At 32.4% G+C, this 24,108-nt stretch overlaps 1 protein-coding gene across 10 annotated transcripts in view; it reads right to left on the bottom strand.

Annotated features, from left to right (window-relative positions):
• LOC114331404 (NADP-dependent malic enzyme) overlaps positions 1-24,108 on the bottom strand; it is a 178,749-nt gene that overhangs the window by 51,409 nt on the left and 103,232 nt on the right. For 8 of the 10 annotated variants that reach the window (XM_050660947.1, XM_028280984.2, XM_050660948.1 and 5 more), the window contains one exon: positions 1,727-1,862. In XM_050660947.1, the coding sequence (XP_050516904.1) occupies positions 1,727-1,862 (136 nt within the window). Of the gene's footprint in view, positions 1-1,726; positions 1,863-7,884; positions 8,046-24,108 lie in introns of all 10 variants that reach the window. The other 2 variants (XM_028280988.1, XM_028280987.2) reach the window with 1 other exon arrangement.

The raw sequence follows: 24,108 nt of genomic DNA on the forward strand, positions 1-24,108 counted from the left end.
ACAGAGTGGTGTCTACAAACTAACTTGTGGTGACTGTCCGAAAACTTACATCGGTCAAACTGGCAGAACCTTTGACAAACGGATAGCAGAACACAAAAGGGCTTTCAGCAATAGAAAAACAGACACTTCTACATACGCACTTCACCTTCTAGATCATAATCATTCTTTTAATGAAGAGTTTCAAATTCTGCATATTCAAAATAAAGGCATTAAGCTATCTTCATTAGGCTATGTAAATTAATAAATTAAAAAATACAGATATAATTCTGAATGACCAACTCGAGACAAACAGCTCCCCACTCCTCAACCTCTTCAGTTAAAGACTTTAAAAAGGCAAACCCATAGTAAACTAAATCACTTGAGAAACGCACTCTGCCGAAACAGCTGTAGTCACATAGTTATAATAAATTTTGTGGAAGTATAGAAAACAAACGTTTTCAGTGTTTTATGTTAGACATTATAAATGTGAATAAAATAGGAAAATATCTTGTTTGGGAGATATATTGAGTGGAAATAGAACATAGATATAAAATACTGCAGCCGATCATTGAGGCAAAATAGAACTGGATCGAAATACGAAACTCAGGACAACTTTTTCATACGGCAGATCATGGTGATCGCTAAGGTCCGATAATTCTGATATCTTACAAAAAGAAAATTTCACATACAATGCCTTGTAAAATTTCAATTTTTGTAGACACCCTGTAGGTATGAAAAATTAAAACACTAGCAAAGTCAATAAGGTAAACCGATCAGCGGATGACGTACATCAGAGAAACAACGCTAATACAAACAAATCCTAGAAATTATTGGTTTAGATGGGGTGGAAAAATAACGTAGTTAAAGATTAGAAGATACTAAAAAGTAATATCTGATAAAAAATAGCACCAAATACAAACAATACAATACACAAAATACATAAACCATGCCATCAAATACAATATTCAAAAAATCGAATTACCTGTAAGTTGTGAAAACATGCAAGAAAATTTTCAATTTGTACAGAGGGAAAATCATAGAATCAACTCACAACTCAAAAAAAATCAAAGTATTTACTTATAATTTTATTTATGAAATCACAAAAGAAAATTTTTAATTTATATAAGCGTAGTTAAAGATTAGAAGATACTAAAAAGTAATAACTGATAAAAAATAGCACCAAATACAAACAATACAATACACAAAATACATAAACCAGGCCATCAAATACAATATTCAAAGAATCGAATTACCTGTAAGTTGTGAAAACATGCAAGAAAATTTTCAATTTGTACAGAGGGAAAATCATAGAATCAACTCACAACTCAAAAAAAATCAAAGTATTTACCTATAATTTTATTTATGAAATCACAAAAGAAAATTTTTAATTTGTATAAGGAAAAAAATTATAGAATCAATTCGATGTCTTTTTGGCATTGGCAAAGCATATTTAGAAAAACTAAGTCCATTTGAAACAAATATAATTTAGAATACATATTTGGAAAAACATTATTTTTGAAAATAAAGTAAATTTTATATGAAAATACTAATACTTTTATTAAAATAAAAAAAATACTAATAAAATTTCTGGTATTTTCTAGTGCTAGTGTATCATCGTTTAATTTTAATACATAGGTATCTGTAAATTTTTAACTAAACATAGCTTAACATTTATTTATTTATTTCCACAGTTTTCACTGTATTCCTTCACTCCACCGGCAATTGTATATTAAAAAAACAAACTTACCTTATTTAAAGCGGGGGTTGTCAACCTCTCCAGACCGGATACTCCTCCAGGAACGAGGTGCTCTCCATTTCCCCAATTTCCAACCCGATCTCTTTCCATGGTTAGGTTTGATTTGTTTATTGGGAGTGGACTAGTACTGCAACAAAAAGAAGACCGTACTGATTTATCCTGCGACAGATATCAAACTGATTTTTAGTGAATAGAAATTTAGCTTTATCGGTGTGAGTGCTAGACCTGCGCAACATGTCATAACGATCAGCTGACGGCGGTGAGCGACGCCTCACAACGCGGCGACGCCAGGCGTCTTAGCCGTCGTCATGATCGCGTAATAGTCCAGTTACTGTTGCATTTTTATTCCATTTACTCGCGGTTTTTTTAAAAAACCACTTGGATTACATGAAAGGTATACACATATTTAACATGTCAAAGAAGAAAAGTGATATTGTGCCAATGTGTGCTTTTGTCCTGGGGGTGAGTACCACCCCTTCTCGGGGTGGAAATATTTATTCTCAAAATAACCTCGGAAATCGATAGATAGTTCAATTTTAAGCAACAAATGTTATATAGACTTTTTTGGAAAGTTACGAGCGTACTCGCAAAATTTCGGAATAATGCTTTTTAAATGCATTCATTTTTTTCGGATCCTGAGAAAACTAATAAATATTTTTGAAAAATTTAAACGCAGAATGAAATATTACATTACTACCGAGGGCCGAAAGTTCCTTAGAATAAACAAAAAGTTTCTTTTGAATGAGATATTTGAAATTAAAAATCTCACTAAATTTTCTCTTTCTTTTTCACTCCCGTAACTTATTAAAATAATCATTATCAAAATAATATTTCATTCTGCTTTAAATTTTTCAAAAATAGTTATTAGTTTTCTCAGGATTCGAAAAAAAATACATTTAAAAAGCATTGGTCCGTAATTTTGCGCAAACACTCTTAATATTTACCGAGTTATTCACGATCGAAATTGATGATTTCCTAAATAAAAAATGCATGTTTTTGAGTGGATTTTCAAAAATATCTCTTAGTCCTGTCGCCAGGGGGACTACAACGGCCTCCTTAATTCAGATGGACTTACCCAAGTTTTTTTTATGTATTTTGACCCGTAGAACACGAATTTTTTGGGTAACAGTTGATCAGGATGTCAAAAAGATTGTTATAAACAAAGACCTTGAGGAATATAACAGCGATTTTTCGCAAAACAAACCATTTTTTGTATTTTTTGGGTGATTCTTAGCAAAAAACGGTCTTACAAGTTTTTTCGTAGGATGCATAGTTTTCGAGATAAACGCGGTTGAACTTTCAAAAAATCGAAAAAGTGCAATTTTTGAACTCGAATAACTTTTGATTAAAAAATAAAATAGCAATTTTGCTTACTGCATTTGAAAGTTCAAGTCAAATTCTATCGGTTTTGATTATTTGCATTGCTAAAAATTAAGTTTTTATTTGTTAAACAAAGCCATAAACATATAGTGTTTCCCGTGCCCAATGCATGCGTTTTAATGTACGTAATCTACGTAGAAATTGTCTGTATGCGCGCCTACTCGTTCGATTTCAAATGAGAAATGCATTGAAAACATCATTCAATCACTATGTGTTTATATCTTTGTTTAACAATAAAAAAATTAATTTTTAGCAATGAAAGTAATCAAAACCGATAGAATTTGACTTGAACTTTCAAATGCGGTAAGCAAAATTGTTATTTTATTTTTAATCAAAAGTTATTCGAGTTCAAAAATTGCATTTTTTCGATTTTTTGAAAGTTCAACCGCGTTTATCTCGAAAACTATGCATCCTACGAAAAAACTTGTAAGACCATTTTTTGCTGAGAATCACCAAAAAAATGCAAAAAAATGTTTTGCAAAAAATCTCTGTTGTGTGATTCCTCAAGTTCTTTGTTTATAACAATCTTATCGACATCCGGATCGACTTTTACCCAAAAAATTCGTGTTCTACGGGTCAAAATACATAAAAAAAAACTGGGGTAAGTCCATCTGAATCAACGAGGCCGTTGTACCCCCACTGGCGACAGGACTATCTAAAACAATGCATCAAAAAGAAAACCTTTTAAAATAACGACTGTTTTTTTAAAATTATTATCGCTACAATACAAGCCTTACAGCCTTATTAAGGTAAGGGTTTTTCGAATTAATCTGAATCGAAATTTTTATCACTAAATAACACAAAAAGAGATTTTTTTTAAAGATTTTAATGAGACCTTTAAAATGAGCTCAGGTAGAAGTGATTTGGACGAAAAATGGCCGAGTTATTACAAAGACAAAACAATTATGTCGTTAAAAAAATTACTTAAATTGGTGAACTTTCCACAAAAATAAAAATTAACATTATTTCATGTAGCTACAATTACATAGCTTTATTTATACACTGACTATTGTGTCATGAAATTTTAACCAGTTTAAAATGTTTAGATTTGAAAAAACTTCAACTAAGTGTTAAATTAGTTTTTGAAATTTTATAATTTTTTCAAAATTACTCGAAAACTAAAGGAAATATGAAATATGAAAAATATACACGAATACTAAGAGGTGTTATTTTTTTACTGACAATTTTCCATTGTTTTTTAGTTTTCTACGATAAAGGCTAATTATTGACATATTAACATTCAAAGTTTACCGGTAAGTGTGGAAGCACTTTAAAGCGAATGCTTTAAAAATCAAAGACGTCCAAAAAGTTTCAACTTTTGAGAACTTATAGCCCTTAGATTTCCTTAAAAATAAGTTTTGGAACAATGAAATATCTTTAAAATTACAGAGAATTGCATTTTAGATGATATAAATGCACTAAAATACTACAAAAATGTTTAAACCTGTTATGATTTTTACAATTATTTTTATTAAAAAAGGTGTTTTTAAGATTGTTCAAGCGTTGAGAATGTACACAGTATCCATCATTGTAATTGAAAATGTTTCAATTGCATAACTGAATAAGATCTAAATCCATAAAATGCATTAATATTCATTTTTTTAAATAAGTGTTGTTTTTCACGTCTTAAAAATAAAACGCTCACCCAACTTTAGAAGAGAGGGGCAAGATAAGCCTAATTTAAAATTTGAGTAAAATCGATTCAGTTATACAAAATTTTTTAGAGGTATTAACCTTTTTTCTCCACAGTCACTGGACTATAGAAGGTGAAAGGAAAAGCAGCTATTAGGATTGGGTTAGGTAATATCGCATAATATCAGTCAGTGGGTCAGTAAAAAAGCAAAGAAAAGTACTAAATTAGAAATGCCAGAAGAGAATAAGCCGAATTTATGTTTGTGATAAATTTTAATAACGTAAATACAGGGTTTTTTTCAAAGTAATCTGGAATATTTTATGGGAAATTCGTCGTTGAATTTTAAAATTAAAATATCCTATACACTTGGTGGATATGTTTCGTATAAATAAAATTCTTTAGAAAAATAAACTGTTTTCGCATGTTTTTTGCAATCTCAGTGCTTCACGAATTTACAATTTTTTCTTTTATCAGTGTAATATGTAAATTTTAATAAATAGCACAAAATTTTACATGATGATTCAAAATTTTTTTTTCGAGTTCGAGTTTTTTCGTTTTTTTTATTTTATGAGAAAACGTCATAGTAATGTTTAGTTTTTTATAATCAGCAAGTAGAGATTTTAAGGAATAAAAAGCATACTTTTTTAAAAATCAGATATTTTGAGAATTTGAGTGGGAATTTTAGATTGAAAATTAAGGTCCGTTCTAGGTAATAAGTCAAAATGAGGGGAACAAACAAATATTTTAAATGAAAAAAATACAGCGTCCTTGAGACATAAAAAGGTATGTGTTCACCAAATTTGGCGAAAAAAGTTTTTTTGGTGAAGATCAATATAAAAAACCAAAAATTTGAATTTTTCTCATAAATTTTGAGGGTTGTGTGAAAAAAGTGTAAATACAAAAGTTGCAGATCTTTTTATTACCTACAAATTTGCCATTTAATGTATTTTTCCATTGGACTTGTAGTTTTTCTGGAAATCGTGATAAACAATTATTAATTTGAATTATTTTTCGTTTAATTTTTGTTGTTGTCTTCATTTTACAATAGGTTTAGTCTTGTTACTATTTTTTTGGTCTCTTGTTGTTTGACCTATTTAGGAAAATCCGGAATTTAAACTTATGCAACGGAAATAACAACCAAATAAGATCAGACGAATATTGAGGATATTAGGAAATTTTATATATGTATACATATACTATGTACAAATTTACCAACAATAAAATTTCTCAACTTGCAGGAACTTGTGAAAATGTTAAAATGGTCAGATATTGTAAAATTATTTCGAAGAAGATGAGGCAACAAGAACGAAGAAATATTTTTTGCTGATAACGTGACCGAATATTGTGCTTGATACAAAAAATGTAATTCCTTTAAAGAAAGAAGCTTAAAATACCACTTTTACCACATCTGTTTGGTTTTTATTGGTAGTTTATTATTTGTTATTTTTCTCAATGCAATTTTGATGCAACTTTGATAGCCCAAAATGAAGGCTTCAAAGAGTAGTTCACAGATTTAATATAAGTTCAAAAGAATTTAACATGACCATTTCAACTCAGAGTAGAACAATAGTAATCAGAAAGAACCAATGAAATGCAAACTTGAAAATGATGGAGCTAGGGCTGAACAAGTAATGAAAATAAAGTACCTAGGGATTAAACTGTCCAGCTATGGAGCCATTGAAAAGAAGTAAGAGATACTTATATCTAAATTATATTACTCAGAAGAAATACAGGAAATACACTGAGAGACCGAATAAGAACTGACGAGATCAGAACAAAATGCAATGTACAGGGTATAAACGAGTTGTCACTTAGAAAAAAAAAGAGAATCGAACAGTCACATCAATGGAATGTCGGACACAAGCATCGTTAAAATAGCAAAAGACAAATCACCAAGTGATAGAAGAAGTATTGTCGACCGCGCAAGAGATGGAGTTATTCTGGTGGTGTGGTTGACGGAATTAATTAAAAATAATAAAAATAAGTGTAACGACGAACAGTAATATATTTATTTATTTTGGGTGAACAAGCTGTGTGTTTGCTTATATCTCGAACGAGGGTTGATTGTCAGCGAGCCGACGGTTTGTCTGCATCGTTTGCATGCTGTGTAGTGACTGGCCTCCGGACCACCACTTTTATGACAACTGGTTTTGCGGTTTTGAAATAATGGCCAGATGGCCCATAAATTACTGCCTCTGCCTTTTAAGAGATGAGAAGCTTTTTTGTATTTTAAGAAGTTGACATAAAGAGTGTGGCGATCTGGGACATCGTAACCTATTAGTGTTTCCTTGAAAGAAACATTAATCTTACACAATCTGTTTCAAGTGTTTCCTTGAAAGAAACATTAATCTTACACAATCTGTTTAAGGATAACCTTTCGTTTCTCGAAATCAACGGCATATGGTTTGTATATCACATATGAATTTTAAATGACCGATGCCGTTTCGTTTTGAGAAAAGTTATCAAAAATTAAAAAAATAAAATTAGCAAAAATAGACAGTAATTAAAGCGTACCGCTATAGAGTCCTAATCTTTCATAGAGGCAATTAATAAAGCAAAATTGCTTACATGAAGGAAGGAAAAGAAGAATAACTTGATGTTGCGTTAAGGGGATGTCAAGAATTTTCTATTGGCGTGTTGTTAATGGTAATATTATTCTGACTACTGCTTAATATTTTGATTTGATTGGGATTCATTTAAAGTCTGTTTTGATACTTCTTTAGATTTTTATCACAAATTCCAGCTCTTCGATGCTTATGTTAATAAAAACAACATCATCTACAAATATTAAGTGGTTGAGAAAAATTCCGTCCATTTAAAAACCTTTTCTCTCCTATTATAGCTCTTTAGATATATAGTAATCAATTTTCCACTTCAGTTATTTAGGTTTTAATGTCCATCTAAATTTTTAAGCGATCAACGGCTGGCAAAAGAAGTAGATGCAAATCTCAAACAATATGGATTGATGACATCAAGTGAATGGCTGATGATGGCAGAAATGATGAATACATTTAAGGGAAGCTTACATTCGACGATTGATGGAATAGCTGTTGATGATGAAATTTGTGAATTCTTTTATAAATTTCTTTGTACTACACACTAAACAACTAAACAATTTGCTGTATTGAATACTTACAAAGTCTCAGTTTTGGTGTTTGGTGATGTTTTGATGTTTTGTTCAGTCTGATCGTCCTTGTTAAACCAACTCCACGAGCTCAGCATGACTTAAGAAGGTAATTGTATCAGTATAAGAAGAAAAATAGGTGGGACAACCCGGATTCCAATGGAAAATAAGCGCTGTAAGACAAGGAATAAAAATCAATGAGTTATATTCTGGGCTGATTATCGGAGAATAGACCATTTTTGGGAAAAGTTATTTACCAGCGATTTTATTGCTGGAATCGAATCTTATTATTCTATGTATTAATAATATAGGTATGCAAAGTCCGCAGATAGTGTGCTACTTTTTTTATAAACAAAATGGCGCTTGAAAATCGTGTTTTTTTCAATTTTTGCTCTATAACTCCAAAGATTTTAACTTTACACCAAAAATACTCAAATAAAAATTCACCGCAATTAAATTCTTCATAGAGACGTGTTTTTTCCGATTTACTTCGACGAAAACTTTCCCCGGAAAAAGCGGATTTTTCCAACAAAATCTTTAATTTTCAACTAAAATTTTTGATAAGTAATTGTTAATCAATAACTAAATAACTTAGTAGTGTAAAAGCCCTTTTCGTATAGATTATAATTCCAGAACTCGATGGAAATTGAATGAACAGTTTAGCAACAATTGAATTGTTAATTAAAAATTTACGGTCGCTATAATAACGACAATAATTATGATGCATTAGAATAACTATGATTTTTTCATAAAAAGACACTATGCCTATCTAATGTACTTTACAGAATTGAAATTGGACTATTTAAGCGGCCTCAGGAATATTTTAAAATTATAAAGAATTTTTTTCTTATAAACAAATAGAATATCTCGTTTAATAAAACGTTTAATTATGATGAGTAGTTCCTGAGATACAACCGGTCAAATTTGACCGGAATTTACGGCAAAGATATGAACAATAGGATCATAATTTTCAAACCGTCACCTTTTTATTTTTGTCCTCTTTCTCCACACCAATTTTCATATCCTTAAAATACTCATAACATATATTATTATAATAAAAACTATCGATAATACGTGTGAAAATTGCCAAAAATAGCAAAATTCCAATAAAAAATTAGGTTGGAGAAAATGTAACCCTCAAAGTTTAAAATCGGTATACGTTAAAAAAATGCATTTTCTCGGCTTCCCATGGAGCAATTTCCTTCATTCTTTTTTTGTTCCCAAGTAACTCGAGTAGAGCCTTCGAACTAACGCATTATTAAATGTCAAACTTGCTTTTGTTTTGTTATAATAAATTAATTTATTTATTATAATACAAAATTTTAATTTGTTTAAATAAAAATTGTTTAAATAATTATACAGCTTTCAAATAAGAATATTTATGTTTTTAACTTTAAAAAGGTACACTTGTAGTAAGTTTATCTAAAAAAAAAGCCCACAACTGGAAAAAATATGTAGTTTTCTGTTCTTTTAAATAAATTAATCTATTATAACAAAACAAGAGCAAGTTTGACATTTAATAATGAGTTAGTTCGATGGCTCTACTCGAGTTATTAGGGAACAAAAAAAGAATGAAGGAAATTACTTCATGAGAAGCCGAGAAAATGCATTTTTTTAACGTATACCGATTTTGATCTTTGAGGGTTACATTTTCTCCAACCTAATTTTTGATTGGAATTTTGCTATTTTTGGCAATTTTCACACGTATTATCGATAGTTTTTATTATAATAATATATGTTATGAGTATTTTAAAGATATGAAAATTGGTGTGGAGAAAGAGGACAAAAATAAAAAGGTGATGCTTTGAAAATTATGATCCTATTGTTTATATCTTTGCCGTAAATTCCGGTCAACTTTGACCGGTTGTATCTCATGAACCACTCGTCACAATTAAACGTTTTTTCTTTTATAAAAAGCGTCCTGCCGCTGTTTTTCGAATACCGTTCTCACAATTTAATTTAGTTTAATATTTCCCGAGATATTTTATTTGTTTATAAGCCAAAAAATTGTTTATAATTTTAAAATATTCCTGAGGCCGCTTAAATAGTCCAATTTTAATTCTGTAAAATACATTAGATAGGTATAGTGTCTTTTTATGAAAAAATCATAGTTATTCTTATGCATCATAATTATTGTCGTTATTATAGCGACCGTAAATTTTTAATTAACAATTCAATTGTGGCTAAACTGTTCACTCAATTTCCATCGGCTTCTGGAATTATAATCTATACGAAAAGGGCTTTCACATTACCAAGTTATTTAATTATTGATTAACAAATACTTATCTAAAATTTTAGTTGAAAATTAAAGATTTTGTTGGAAAAACCCGCTTTTTCCGGGGAAAGTTTTCGTCGAAGTGAATCGGGAAAAACAGATCTCTATGCATAATTTAATTGCAGTGAATTTTTATTTGGGTGTTTTTGGTGTAGTTAAAATCTTTAGAGTTATAGAGCAAAAATTGAAAAAAAAAAACGATTTTCGAGCGCCATTTTGTTTATAAAAAAAGTAGCACTCTATCTGCGGACTTTGCATACCTATATTATTAATACATACAATAATAAGATTCGATTCCAGCAACAACATTGCTGGTAAATAACTTTTCCTTGTATTTTGCTAATTAGCCCAGAGTATTAGTAAAGATGAATGTGATGATGATGAAAACCCCATAGAACCAGAAAAGCTAAATACTACAGATCCGTCATTCATGGCCAATCCTAAACCAACAGTAAATCTGGAAAGAGATGTTTATAATATCTTCAGCTTCAGCGAAAACGCACCAGGATAATGAAAATAAAGAGAACAAAGACATATGCAGTGGCTAACGGACCCGCATCCAAGCCATTTTTCACACACACACACACACACACACACACACACACAAAGACATATGCACAATGGGAATAATAAATAGTGTTAGGATTTACACAAATTTATCTTCCAGATAAAAAATATCATATTTCAATTTCATTTCTAATCTAAACTTACTTCGTAAAGGTTGTAAAGGTAACTGACTGTTAGGCTCTTCTTTTAAAACACTATAATAAGTAAACAGTTTTTTGATAAGTACCATACACTAATTCTGTCGTTCTGTGCAAATAACTATACCACACTCATCACCTTATTCACACTAACCTTGTTTTTCAAAAGAAATTTTAAATCTTTTGTAAATTATAAAAATGTCACACATGACATTTAGAGTCCGTATTTACAGGCCTCTCATCGAATAAGTACATAATGCAAACTAGTCTCAAATTCTTTAATTTTCTCCATTTTAATTTAAACCATTTTTCTGTTAAACAGATGCCATCGGTCATCTGCCTCATGGTCTTTTATAGTCAGGGCATTAAAATATATTGTTTATATAGAAATTTCTACGGTATTGCTTCCATTGAAAGCTTGTCCCGCTGAAAATGTTCACTCAAATCATGCACTTTACACTAAACAGTGTTATTTGGCTCTGAATTAAATCCTACTACATTACAATTACATCCTACGCTTTTATCTGGGGGGTGGTTCCCACCCCTTCTCGGGGGTGAAAAATGTTTTGGTTAAAATAGCCACGGAAGAGGCTAGAGAACCTAATTTTAAGCAAAAACTGTTCTATAACTATTTTTTGAAAACTCAATACTTTTTGAGTTATTCGTGGTTGAAAATTGGCCATTTTAATTGAAAAATGACACCTTTTCGGATGGATTTTTGCGAATACCTTAAAAACTATACATCTAACAAAAAACTATATAAAATATTTCTGTAGGTTATAAAGAAAAAAAGAGATTCGTTCGTTCATAAATCTTCTAGTTAAAATACAAAGAGGGGTATGATAGGTAAGAAGAGTTTGTTTTTTTGCTGCATGCTCAAATCGGTTTATTCAACTTTAAATAACAGAGAAACTGTCGATTTTAGGTGTATAATGATACTATAACTTTTGTAGTGCTTGAAAAGACCTTTAAAATGAGCAATACCAAAGGTCGATTACATTCAAACTGCAAAAAAGTTGATGACTAATGTATTTTAAGAAGAAATGAGAAGTATATTTAACCCCTCATCCATCAGAATTTAAATACATCGTTTTCCTTCTACAATACTTTTTATTATAGTGTTATTTCTATGTTCAAAAAGTTGAACAAGATTAAAATTAATGGTTTTTGAAAAAAATAAGATCAAATTATAGAGCGCATTTTTAAATTTTCTTAAAAATCTTCCTTTTCCTCCATGTAACTCGAAAAAGATAAGAGATAGTCGAAAAAGATACCACACAAAAATGTAGGGCTTTTTCAGATAAAAATTTCCTTTTTATTTTTCGTTACTGTATGTATTATCATTTTCAAGTTACATGGAGAAAAAGGAAGATTTTTAAGAAAATTTAAAAATGCGCTCTATAATTTGATCTTTTTTTTTTAAACCATTCATTTTAAACCCGTCCAACTTTTCGAACATAGAAATAACACTATAATAAAAGGTATTGTGGAAGAAAAACGATACATTTACGTTTTGGTGGATGGGGGTTAAAATTACTTCTCATTTTTTCTTAAAATACATTAGTTATCAATTTTGTTTGCAGCATATCTCGCTTAGTTTTAGGGCCGGTTGTTCGAACGCTAATCAAAAATGATCATTATCAAATATTTAATTACTGTCACCAGCTGTCAATGTCAACTTTGTTTGGGTTGCTGAAAACATAATTATGGATTACAATTATGAAATTAGTTAATCAATTATGTTAATAATTGTTATGTTAAATCTCAATCAAAGTTGACATTGACAGTTGGTGACAGTAATTAAATATTTGATAGTGATCATTGTTAATTAGCGTTCGAACAACCGGCCCTTAATGTAATTGACCTTTAATATAGCTCATGGTTTTTTTTTTTTTTTTTTTTTTTTTTTTTTTTTTTTTTTTTTTTTTTTTTTTGATGGAAAATAATAATCTCTGTTGATGAAAAGAGTAGTAGCGAAGACTCTATTTTCTCAGATATTAAAGACGATCAATAAAAACGTCAACATATTTTAATATATTTGATACCTACACGTATTATCATCATTTTTTCATAAGTTAAAATTATTATTAAAATTTATTTTTGGTAAACACAACCAGTAAATCCTAATTTCTAAGTAAAAAAAAATAAAAATCATTTTTTAATAATATTGTGGCTTATTTCCCATTATAAATAGTTAAAATTAATATAGCTCATTTTAAAGGTCTTTTCAAGCACCACGAAAGGTATTAGTGGCAATATACACCTAAAATCGACCGTTTCTCTGTTATTTCAAGTTGAATACACCAATTTGAGAATGTACCAAAAAACAAACTATTTTCACCTACCATATCTCTTTTTGTATTATAATTAGAAGATTTATGAAGGCAAGTGTCTCTTTGTTTTTTTATAACCTACAAAAATGTTTAGTATAGTTTTTTTAGTTAGATGCATAGTTTTTAAGGTATTCGCAAAAAACCGTTCGAAAAAGTATTATGTTTCAATGAAAATGGCCAATTTTCAACCACGAATATCTCAAAAAGTATTGAGTTTTCAAAAAAAATTATAGAACAGTTTTTGCTTAGAATTAGGTTCTCTAGCGAATTCCGTGGTAGTTTTAACCAAAAATTTTTCCACCCCTAAAAAGGGGTGGGAACCACCCCCAAGATAAAAGCACACTTCGGGATAGGGTAGACTTTGAATTAGGAGATAAGTAGATTTTAGGCCCAAAATTTCATTAAAATCCATGCAGTAGGATAGAATTCGGAGGTAATATCCTATTCTTTCTCCCATTGACTGGCGTATCAGTTATAAAAGTGAGACCAAAGAGAACAAGTAATAATTGAATAGACATAACAAATTGAATAGACATAGAATGGTTTAAAACTAACCATGTTTAACAAAATTAAAGAATGAATCACATAGTGTTTAAGGAATCGTAAAGGGGAGTAAAGAAGTTATATGGGTAGACATAACAAATAAAATTACCTCAGACCCCAACCACAACAGATTCATTGGAGAATAGAACAATAAAACTCATTAAGCGTAGATGACTAACGAAATCCTGAAAATGTGGGGAAAATGAAACAAATATTCGAATAGAAACGAAAGGAAACACAGTAAAACATCAAGAAATAATGAAAGAAATCAAAGAAGTAAAGGAAACATGTTTGAGAAATACGTAGAAGTAACAGTATACAAAAGGGTATGCTATTGTAAGATTTGTGAAAAGTCAAAGACTATCATGACTGGGATATGTCCAGAGGCAAAAAGATGCAAAAACAGCAAAAAAAATATTACAATGAAAGTCGATACGAAGACGAAAAAAGTAGTGTAAGAGCTGGGAGCGGATTTTGTGCGTGATAAGTAATATGGAAAAACTATATGGGGATATGTTGAAGGTAGTTATAAGGGGTCAAAGTTGCGGTTTTTATTATTTTTTTTATGACGCTCATGATCGAGATAGTGCACCAAAATTTGGGAATAAGTAGGTCATGACGTACCTAAGTAAAATCTCTAGGGGCGCAACGCTGCGTGGCCGACAAAGGGGTGGGGGTAGGGGTGAATATAAAAAATATAAGGGGTTTTTTGCGACGTTCGTGATTAAGATAGTGCACCAAAATTTGAGTATAAGTAGACCATGAAATAAGTAAGTAAAATCCCCAGAGCCGGAAACCAGAGTGGGGGAGGAAGGTAGTTATAAGGGGTCAAAATCCCGTTTTTTATTATTTTTTTGTGACGCTCATGATCTAGATAGTGCACCAAAATTTGGAAATAAGTAGGTCATGACGTAACTAAGTAAAATCTCCAGGAGTGGAACGCTGCGTGGCCGACAAAGGGGTGGGGCAGGGGTGAATATAAAAAAATGTAAGGGGTTCTTTGCGACGTTCGTGATTGAGATAGTACACCAAAATTTGAGAATAAGTAGACCATGACATAGCTAAGTAATATCCCCAGAGGCGGAAACCAGAGTGGCGGACGAGGGTAGTTATAAGGGGTAAAATTCGCGGTTTTTATTATTTTTTTTGTGGCGCTCATGATGGAGATAGTGCACCAAAATTTGGGAGTAAGTAGGTCATGACGTAACTAAGTAAAATCTCCAGGGGCGGAATGCTGCTTGGGGTATAAAGGGGTGGTAGGCAGGGGTGAGTATAAAAATATATGGGGGTTTTTTGCGACGTTCGTGATCGAGATAGTGCACCAAAATTTGGGAATAAGTAGATCATGATATTACTAAGTAAAATCTCCAGGAACGGAACGCTGCGTGGGGGACAAATGTTGTGCCAGGTCACAAAAAAAATAATACACACTGCGACTTTGACCCCTTAAAATTACCCTCATCCCCAACTCTGGTTTCCGGCTCTGGAGATTTTACTTAGCTAAGTCATGGTCTACTTATTCCCAAATTTTGGTGCACTATCTCAATCTAGAACGTCGCAAAAAACCCCTTATATTTTTTATATTCACACCTACCCCCACCCCTTTATCGGCCACGCAGCGTTCCACCCCTGAAGATTATACTTAGTTACCTCATGACCTACTTATTCCCAAATTTTGGTGCACTATCTCGATCATGAGCGTCACAAAAAAAAATAATAAAAACGGCGACTTTGACCCCTTATAACTACCCTCGTCCACCACCTCGAGTTTCCGGCTCTGAGGATTTTACTTAGTTATGTCATGGTCTACTTATTCCCAAATTTTGGTGCACTCTCGCAATCACGAACGTCGCAAAAAACCCCTTATATTTTTTGTATTCACCCCTGCCCCACCCCTTTGTCGGCCATGCAGCGGGCCACCCCGTGAGATTTTATTTAGTTACGTCATGACCTACTTATTCCCAAATTTTGGTGCACTATCTCGATCATGAGCGTCACAAAAAAAATAATAAAATTGACGATTTTGACCAATTATAACTGCCCTCGTCCCCCACTCTGGTTTCCGGCTCTGAGGATTTTACTTAGTAATGTCATGGTCTACTTATTCCCAAATTTTGGTCCACTATCTCAATCACGAACGTCGAAAAAAACCTTTATATTTTTTATATTCACCCCTACCCCCACCCCTTTGTCGGCCACGCAGCGTTGCGCCCCTAGAGATTCTACTTAGGTACGTCATGACCTACTTATTCCCAAATTTTGGTGCACTCTATCGATCATGAGGGTCATAAAAAAATAATAAAAACCGCGACTTTGACCCCTTATAACTACCCTCGGCCCCCACTCTGGTTTCCGGCCGTTGGTGAAAGTCATATACACAACTAATTCAACATATCCCCGTATAGTTTTTCCATATTACTTATCACGCACAAAATCCGCTTCTATCTTTCCGACTAAAGTAAGGCCCTGAACCAGATGGTTGGATGACGTGGAAGAAGACTTAAAAACCATGAATATAAGACAATGGAGGAGAAGGACACAAGGGAGATCTGCATGGAAGGACATAGCCAGACAGAAAGACTCATCCATGGTTATGATGCCAAAAGAAGAAGTATACAAAAGCATGATACTTTTAATCTGCAGCAGACAATTAATTTAAACGAAAAACCTCCAGACAAAGTTTTGTTTTACATAAATCTATTTTTGTTCCACTTTCCACATAAGTTTTATAAAATAATTTGAAGGGTAAATTTTACTTCGTTTGTAGACTATAAAAAATCCATTAAAAATAACGATCACTTCAGATCACTTTCTTGTTTGTGTTCCTGTTATTTTTGATGGATTATAAATGTTTAATGATACATTTACCTTCCCGATGTTGAAATATTCTCTTGGACAATCGACTGTACTGTTTGGAATGCAAATATTTGATCTGCATTTTTAGAATAACAGAACAACATTGATTGTTTACACTCTTATCTTCCAAAACAAATATTATTGTTTAATTAAAGAAGAATAATTATTATTTGTTGGAAACTTCTGTTTAACATTGTATAACAGCTTATCTAAAGGTAATATTTATTTATTTATCGGATTAAAATTACAAAATCATTAATATATCCATGACAACAACCACAGAATATTTTCATGTCCCTTATCTAATTTGCGAGTAATACACGAACGCCGCGCCACATGACAATAGTGTATGTTGTTTTGGACTGTAGTCAGTACTGTAGTACATCTTTTGAGAAAAATGTCAGGAAACTTATTTTATTTAGAATATCCCAAAGAATATAGAAAAAATATTTTTCGGGGGAAAATAGGAGATTTTTGAAATAGAGCGCGCCGCACCGGCAAAAAAATCGGATAAACACGCATATTTATCAATTAAAAAACAACGGTATAAATTAAGGCTAGACGCGATCACTCTTCAGAATCTTGAAGATAAATGTTTTATCTTCAATTTAAGTATCTGGCAACCTCAAAAATACTAATTTAAATATGAGTTTTTAAGCCTCAAAAATGCGTATTTTCGCATTTTTCAGATTTTAAATCGCCTATAACTCGAAAACTATCAATTTTTAAGAAAAATTACAAGATACCTTTCTTGTTTAAAATGACCCAAAAATCCTAAAAATATATGTTCCAGGCCAATAAAACCTGATATTTTGTATTTGTTTAAAAATATTGTTTAAACAATTTCTGCCCGGCACCCTTCAGATTTGTTTAAAGGGGACATTTTAGGAATCCACAAAGAAACCGAATCAGAAATTTTTTCAGACGGGAGCGGTCTCACCACATGGACTAATACCAAAAAAATAACAATAAACGTAAATTACTCATTAATCCAATCCGAGTCAGAGTCATTGAAGTAACGGACTTTTCTACGCAAAAGTAATTTAGAAGCCGTGAAGGCCATCAGATACAGTTAGTCGTTCGATTAGTAATTGGAACAGTCTTTAGTCTAGCTCTTAAGAGATTTACCTTACATTGTTGCGGTAACCGTGTTCTTCAAACGTTCGTTGCGGTAATGGGTATTTATTGTGAAAATCAAATTAGCGTCGTTACCTTCACGAAATTTTTCCTTAATTGGGAGAAAATTGCTTAGTGAGTCACCCGTTAAAACCTTCTATGTTTCTATGTTTAATTTTAAGTTTCTCAACTACCGGTTACCTATTATAGGAAAGATTTGTACTTCCACAATAATTATTACATACTTGTATTATTACATACCGCGCTGAGCAGATGGGACGTGAATTATAAATTGTAAAATTCCCTCATTCTCCTTAGTCTCAGCATCCGTTATGGCTTGCAAATTGTAGAAGCCTCGGAGGTGTTACCAGAGAAGGTTTGCATCATTTTCAGTCTGGTAGGATGTAGAGTAACATCTTTTGATGTTGCTATTAGATTGAAAACTTAGTTTTTGCTGGCAGTTGCCGCTAGGTCATCCCTGCCATTTCTTTCGTTGCAATCCGTGACTGCACGTCGGGGTTTGTCCTAGTTGGGTCAGAGAGAGCAGCATACGTGCCTCCTGATGAGAAACTAATAAGTTTCGAAACCGGTAGAGGTGCTTGCTGCACTCTCTGATTGGACTAGAATAATGATGCGGCTGTAGTTTCGTGTTGCAACGAAATTGAAAATGGTTATTCATTTTTTATATTACATACTTATTAATAAATAGAATTTAGGTTGGGAAGATCATACACTAACGCTATATTTATAATGTAATGAGACAAGTTCAAGAGAAATCATTAGAATACAGCAAACGGACATATTTATGATTATTGTACCTTAAGAAGGCATTTGACAGGGTTGGATTAAAAAACGTCATCCACGTATTGTACGCAAGAGAGATACCTCGTAATAATAATTAAAACGATCGAAAATATCTGCCAAAACAACACAATAAAATTAAAAGTAGAAGAAGAACTAAATGACCCAATTGAGGACTTCTATTTCTCAACCTGATCATGGATGAAATAATAAAAAATACTAACTAAAAAAGGATACCAAATGGGAGAAAAACAGATACAATAATAATCTCCCAAAGTGAAGACGATTTAAAACGTATGCTGCACCAATGTAATATAATCGCCAGAAAATTTAACATGTTAATTTCCCCAAAGAAGACAACATGCATGGTCACAACAGCAAATCGCTAAAAAGCGGTTTAATGTCATGACAATGTTATTATCAGCTGCTACAATTTGTGATGGTTTATGGCCTGTCCACAATTCGCATACAGTCTGCTTCTCATTTTCACCTTCCCTTTTCTTCTTGTCCCTTTAAATCATTTGTACAAGATTTTTCTCTGGGTCCCCGGGGGCATTTTTTACACGTGTTCTAGCTACGCCACTTTTCTGGACTTAACTATATCATCGACTCCAAGATTCAGAAGACATCATCCATTCAGAGATAGATTCAGACATATGTATCCATCTTGCAAAATTTTAGTTGTAAGTTTTAGACTGGTATTCACCTGGTTCAATACCTCCTGAGTCGTTTGTATGTAATTTTCTGACAGTTTTTTTAAAACACAGGATTAGTTCTGAAGGCGAAAACCAATGATCATCCACCTTTCAGTCCTGATCATACATCAAGTGACTTCTTTATTTTTCGTCCATAATATCATAAATAAACTGCGAGATCAATGTTTTTTAGTGTATGCAGAATTTTCATGCACTAAAGAAGAAGATTCTCAAGAAGATCAATTTAAAATTCAGGATTTTGGGGTTCTGAGAGTCGCCGAACTGAACGTTGTTCGGAGTACTCCGAAAGTTTTGAAGTGTCTGGGGAGCATTGGGAGAGTTCGTATTTGGGTTTACCAGGTGTCAATCGTCCTCAGATGGGTGTCCGATTGCACTTTAAAAACATGCATGTCTCGTGAGGTAAGAATTTTGAATGTGCATGAGTGCGTGGCTTTGGAAAGGAATGTACGAGTATTTATAACACAAGAATTCAATTAATTCTCATCGAGACTATCTTAAAAGAGAATAATTTTAAATGTTCAGCATTTGTTTTACTTCTCTGTGTCAAACTACCTTGTTACTTGTTCTGTAACAGTTAATTACTGTCTTGACACACATGGACAACTACTACATTGTAAATTTCTGTTAATTTCTGAATAACGAAAAAACAATGAACCAATTACAAATTAAATAAAATCTGTTTTTCCACATTAAACGATTAATTTAAATGCCTTTATAGACGCACGTAAACATAAACAATAAAATCGAACGGGTAATTAACTGTTAATTGCTTCTTAATTACAGCACGTAGGCTAGTTCCTTTTACTATTATCTTAATCCTTTTTAAATTATATTTAAGTAGTTCGTTAGAATAATATGTTTTATTTCAGAAAAAAATCTTGTTACCTTCGTTTTAAATATAACGTACGTGACATACTTTCAGACAAAATTATCTTTAGGATTTCTATACGATTGTGACGATCCTTTTCTTGGATTGTTCATTCACATCCAGTAGTGTTAGCCCACGCATATTCAAAATACCAACTAGATCAGGCAACTAGAAACCTAGAGGAATAATAATTGATGATTTAGAACTGGAATGTATGGACACCTTCATATACCTACTGAAGGAACCGCTCAAAACAAACGGATATGCATAAGGCAGGCACACAGCATTCCAATATACCTTCACCCCAACCTCAAGATGTAACAGCATCGTGCCGAAGAAGTGCATGGCCAAGGGTAATATAATGGACTACAAGCGATGTCCAAGGGAGATGGCTAATGCGAGGGGAAAACAGCCTTGGTGGGGTAAGGGAGCATTTCCCCACTGGACCGATCAGCTCTACCCGACTCGTGGAAAGAAAGATGAAAAGGAAAAAGAAAAATAAAGACGGAAAAGAGATTAGCGGGAATAAGGAAGAAAGTTCTGCTTTCTCTACGAAAATAATAGACGATAAGAGCGAAACGGGGGAAGAGAGCAACGGCCAACCAAGAGAGAGGAGGAAAGAAAGAGAAGAGAAAAATATCAAGAGGGAGTAGCGAACAGACAGAAGAACCGATAAAATAAAATGAGGGAGGTGATTCTAAGGAAAGAAAACGTAAGAAAGGAAGAAGGGGAAGGAGAACAGCCACTCAACTTCAAAGCAAGATCAAAGTTGAAGCGCCTCTAGGATAGCGTAGCAGCACTCAAGGCACTCATGAGGGAGGCGCCAAATACAAGGCTATCCTAGACCGTCTATAAAACAGTAATAAGGCCAGTGCTATCATACGGAGCAGAATCGTGGTCACGTAAACGTGACCAAGAGCTGCTTAAACATTTCGAGCGAAAAATCCTAAGGAGAATATATGGAGGAACAAAAGAACCGGTTTCTATACAACTTTAAGTTGTATAGCAGTTTTGAGGAACCTGACGTTGTAAAATTTATTAGGCTCTTAGATAGATAGGGCATGTAATCATACAGGCGAGAGGAAGGTACAACAGCCAGAAAAATTTTTGACCGAAGATGATCACCGAGACTTACGTATCAAGACAACCTTGAGCATGATTTAAAATCTATTGACGTTAGATAAATAAGAGGAGTAGCCAAAGATAAGGCAAATGGAGGATTATTCTGAAGAAAATTTTGGCTCATAAAGACCTGTGATGCCACTGATGATAATGATATATTGACAGCATCGCAAAAAAGTGAGATAAAACAATACATAAAGGTATAAAATTCAATCAACATACAAATAAAAACAAGTCTTTTGTCACTGGACAAAGTGACAAAGACTCTATATCTTGTCCATACTATAACTATATCTTGTCTATACAAATTTCGATATGAAAATATCAACGAAAAAGACAAAGTAATAGCTCTTGAAGATAAATACCACAAAAAACCACGAATTTAAACAAAAGAAAGATCGATACAGAGTTCAATGTTATATTAAACTCAGTTGTGATACCATAAAAATAAAAAGATTGTACTCGTTAATAATCTTAATAGCTGATGAGCCTAATTATTGTAATAAAAATGATTTGTATTGTACTGTTCGAAACGTATATATTATATAACTGCGTGATGTACTTTAAACATCAACGAGATAAAATGCTAAATCTGTACAATAATTAATTAAAATTTGTTATATTGTGTATTTGGAATAATAAATAATAAAGTGATAATGTTGATAATGCTATTATGTAATGCAATTTTTTCACCATTTCACCAAACTAAACTAAAATTTAGAGTTATCACACAAACATGTCTAAACACGTGTTTTGTGTTTGGTATTTCCTGACCATGAATTTTCTATGTATACCTATAATTATATTGTAAAATTTCTGAGTTTATAAGTTAAAATTAATAAGATATTTGAATATATTTTTAGACGTTTCGGGGACCTCTCATTTTGAATGAATAAATACTATTGTTGCATTGCGAAACCGAACTTCTAGAATGCTCCAAAGCCATCTTCAACAAGCTCGAGGAACAGCAATCAGCGTTTCTACTGATCAAAGAATGTTAAGAGAACAAACTGTGACAGCTTGCAGTCCAGCAACGGGGCTATTACTTACTGCTGCTCACAAAAGACGCAGTCTTGCATTTGCCCGTGAGCACCTCAATTGGACAACAGACAATTGGAAAAAATATTGTTTACAGATGAGCAAAATATCAATTTATGAAAAATATGGAAAAAAAAGGTCCATAGAAAAGCTGCAGAACGTTATGCTTCCTGAACTTGGTCAAACTGTGTTGCTCTTGGTGGTGGCTCAGCAATGTTTTGATCAGGAATTTCTCTTGAGGCACCCATGGATCTTGTCCTGTTGGAGACTTGTCCCGATCCAGATTAACACAGATCCATCCTGGAGATCCTACAGCATGTGATGCCAGAGGCTGGGTCTTGAAGAGGTTGGTATTCTAAAAATGGACCGGCCTGCTCAAAGACCGGACCTAAATCCTATTAAGCATATATGAAGCCTGCTCAAAAGGCATATAAGACGTCGCATACCTGATTCAACAATACGTGAAGAACTTTGAAGGGCTCTAATTGAGGAATGGACCACATTTACCCAAAGAGACATTAAAACGTGATCAGTTATATGCCAAATCCAATGAGGAGTATCACCCAGAACTGCGGTGGCAACACATTATCGAGGAAATGAATCAGAAAATAAATGAGGAAATCATAAATGGGGAAAAAATAAAAAGATAAAAATTTCTTTAATTTTCTGAGTGGCCCGTTTTCTCTGACGCGGAGTGTATATTAAACAACAAAAAGTATAGTACCTACAAGATATTTTAGAAAACGGTATCTTAATTCTATTACCAAATCATTTGTATTTGAGTAGTATTGTTAAACTTCGAGTAGTGAACATACTGAATAGCAGGTATAATGATTAAAAGTACAATAGATTAAAATTTATTTTATTATGTACAACACTCCGATGATCTATTATACAGTGCGGTGGAATAAGTGTTGCCCTCCCCCCCTGTTAACTTGTTTATTTTAAGAATATAAGCAAAACGCTCGGAGAGGTCGATTTTTAAACTAATCATAGTATATCATAGCATCAACGTTTCGAACTTTACGCGATCCCTCTTCAGGTGACAGGCATAACTTTGATTTTTTTAAATGGTAAAGTACATCATGTGACACCTCATTTAACAGGTTTTAAAATACTGATTTCAAAAATGTATAATACTTTAAACCTTTTTGAGATCTCAGGCCCAAAATTTCTGTCGAACTCTTTTTAAACGCATTTATTTGTTTCGAATTTTGAGAAAAGTAATAATTATTTTTGAAAAATTTAAACGCAGAATGAAAGATTAGCTTATTACCGAGGGCTGACAGTCCCTTAGAATAAACAAAAAGTTTCTTTTGAATGATATATTTGAAATTAAAAATCACACTAAATTTTCTCTTTTTTCCACCACTGTGACTTATTAAAATAAATATTATAGGAGTTCTCAGGGACTTTGGACCATCGAGAATACTGTAATATTATATTACATCATGTGATAGTACATCATGTGACACCTCATTTAACAGCTTTTAAAATACTGATTTCAAAAATGTATAATACTTTAAACCTTTTCGAGATCACAGGCCCAAAATTTCTGTCGAACTCTTTTTAAACGCATTTATTTGTTTCGAATTTTGAGAAAAGTAATAATTATTTTTGAAAAATTTAAACGCAGAATGAAAGATTAGCTTATTACCGAGGGCTGACAGTCCCTTAGAATAAACAAAAAGTTTCTTTTGAATGATACAGGATTAAAGTATTATACATTTTTGAACTCAGTATTTTAAGAGCTTTTAAATGAGGTGTCACATGATGTATTTTCCCATTTAAAAAAATCAAAGTTATGGCTGTCACCTGAAGAGGGATCGCGTAAAGTTCGAAACGTTGATGCTATAATATACTA

The sequence above is a fragment of the Diabrotica virgifera genome, chromosome 9 (assembly GCF_917563875.1).
Source record: "Diabrotica virgifera virgifera chromosome 9, PGI_DIABVI_V3a".
In the NCBI taxonomy this organism is placed as follows: domain Eukaryota; kingdom Metazoa; phylum Arthropoda; class Insecta; order Coleoptera; family Chrysomelidae; genus Diabrotica; species Diabrotica virgifera.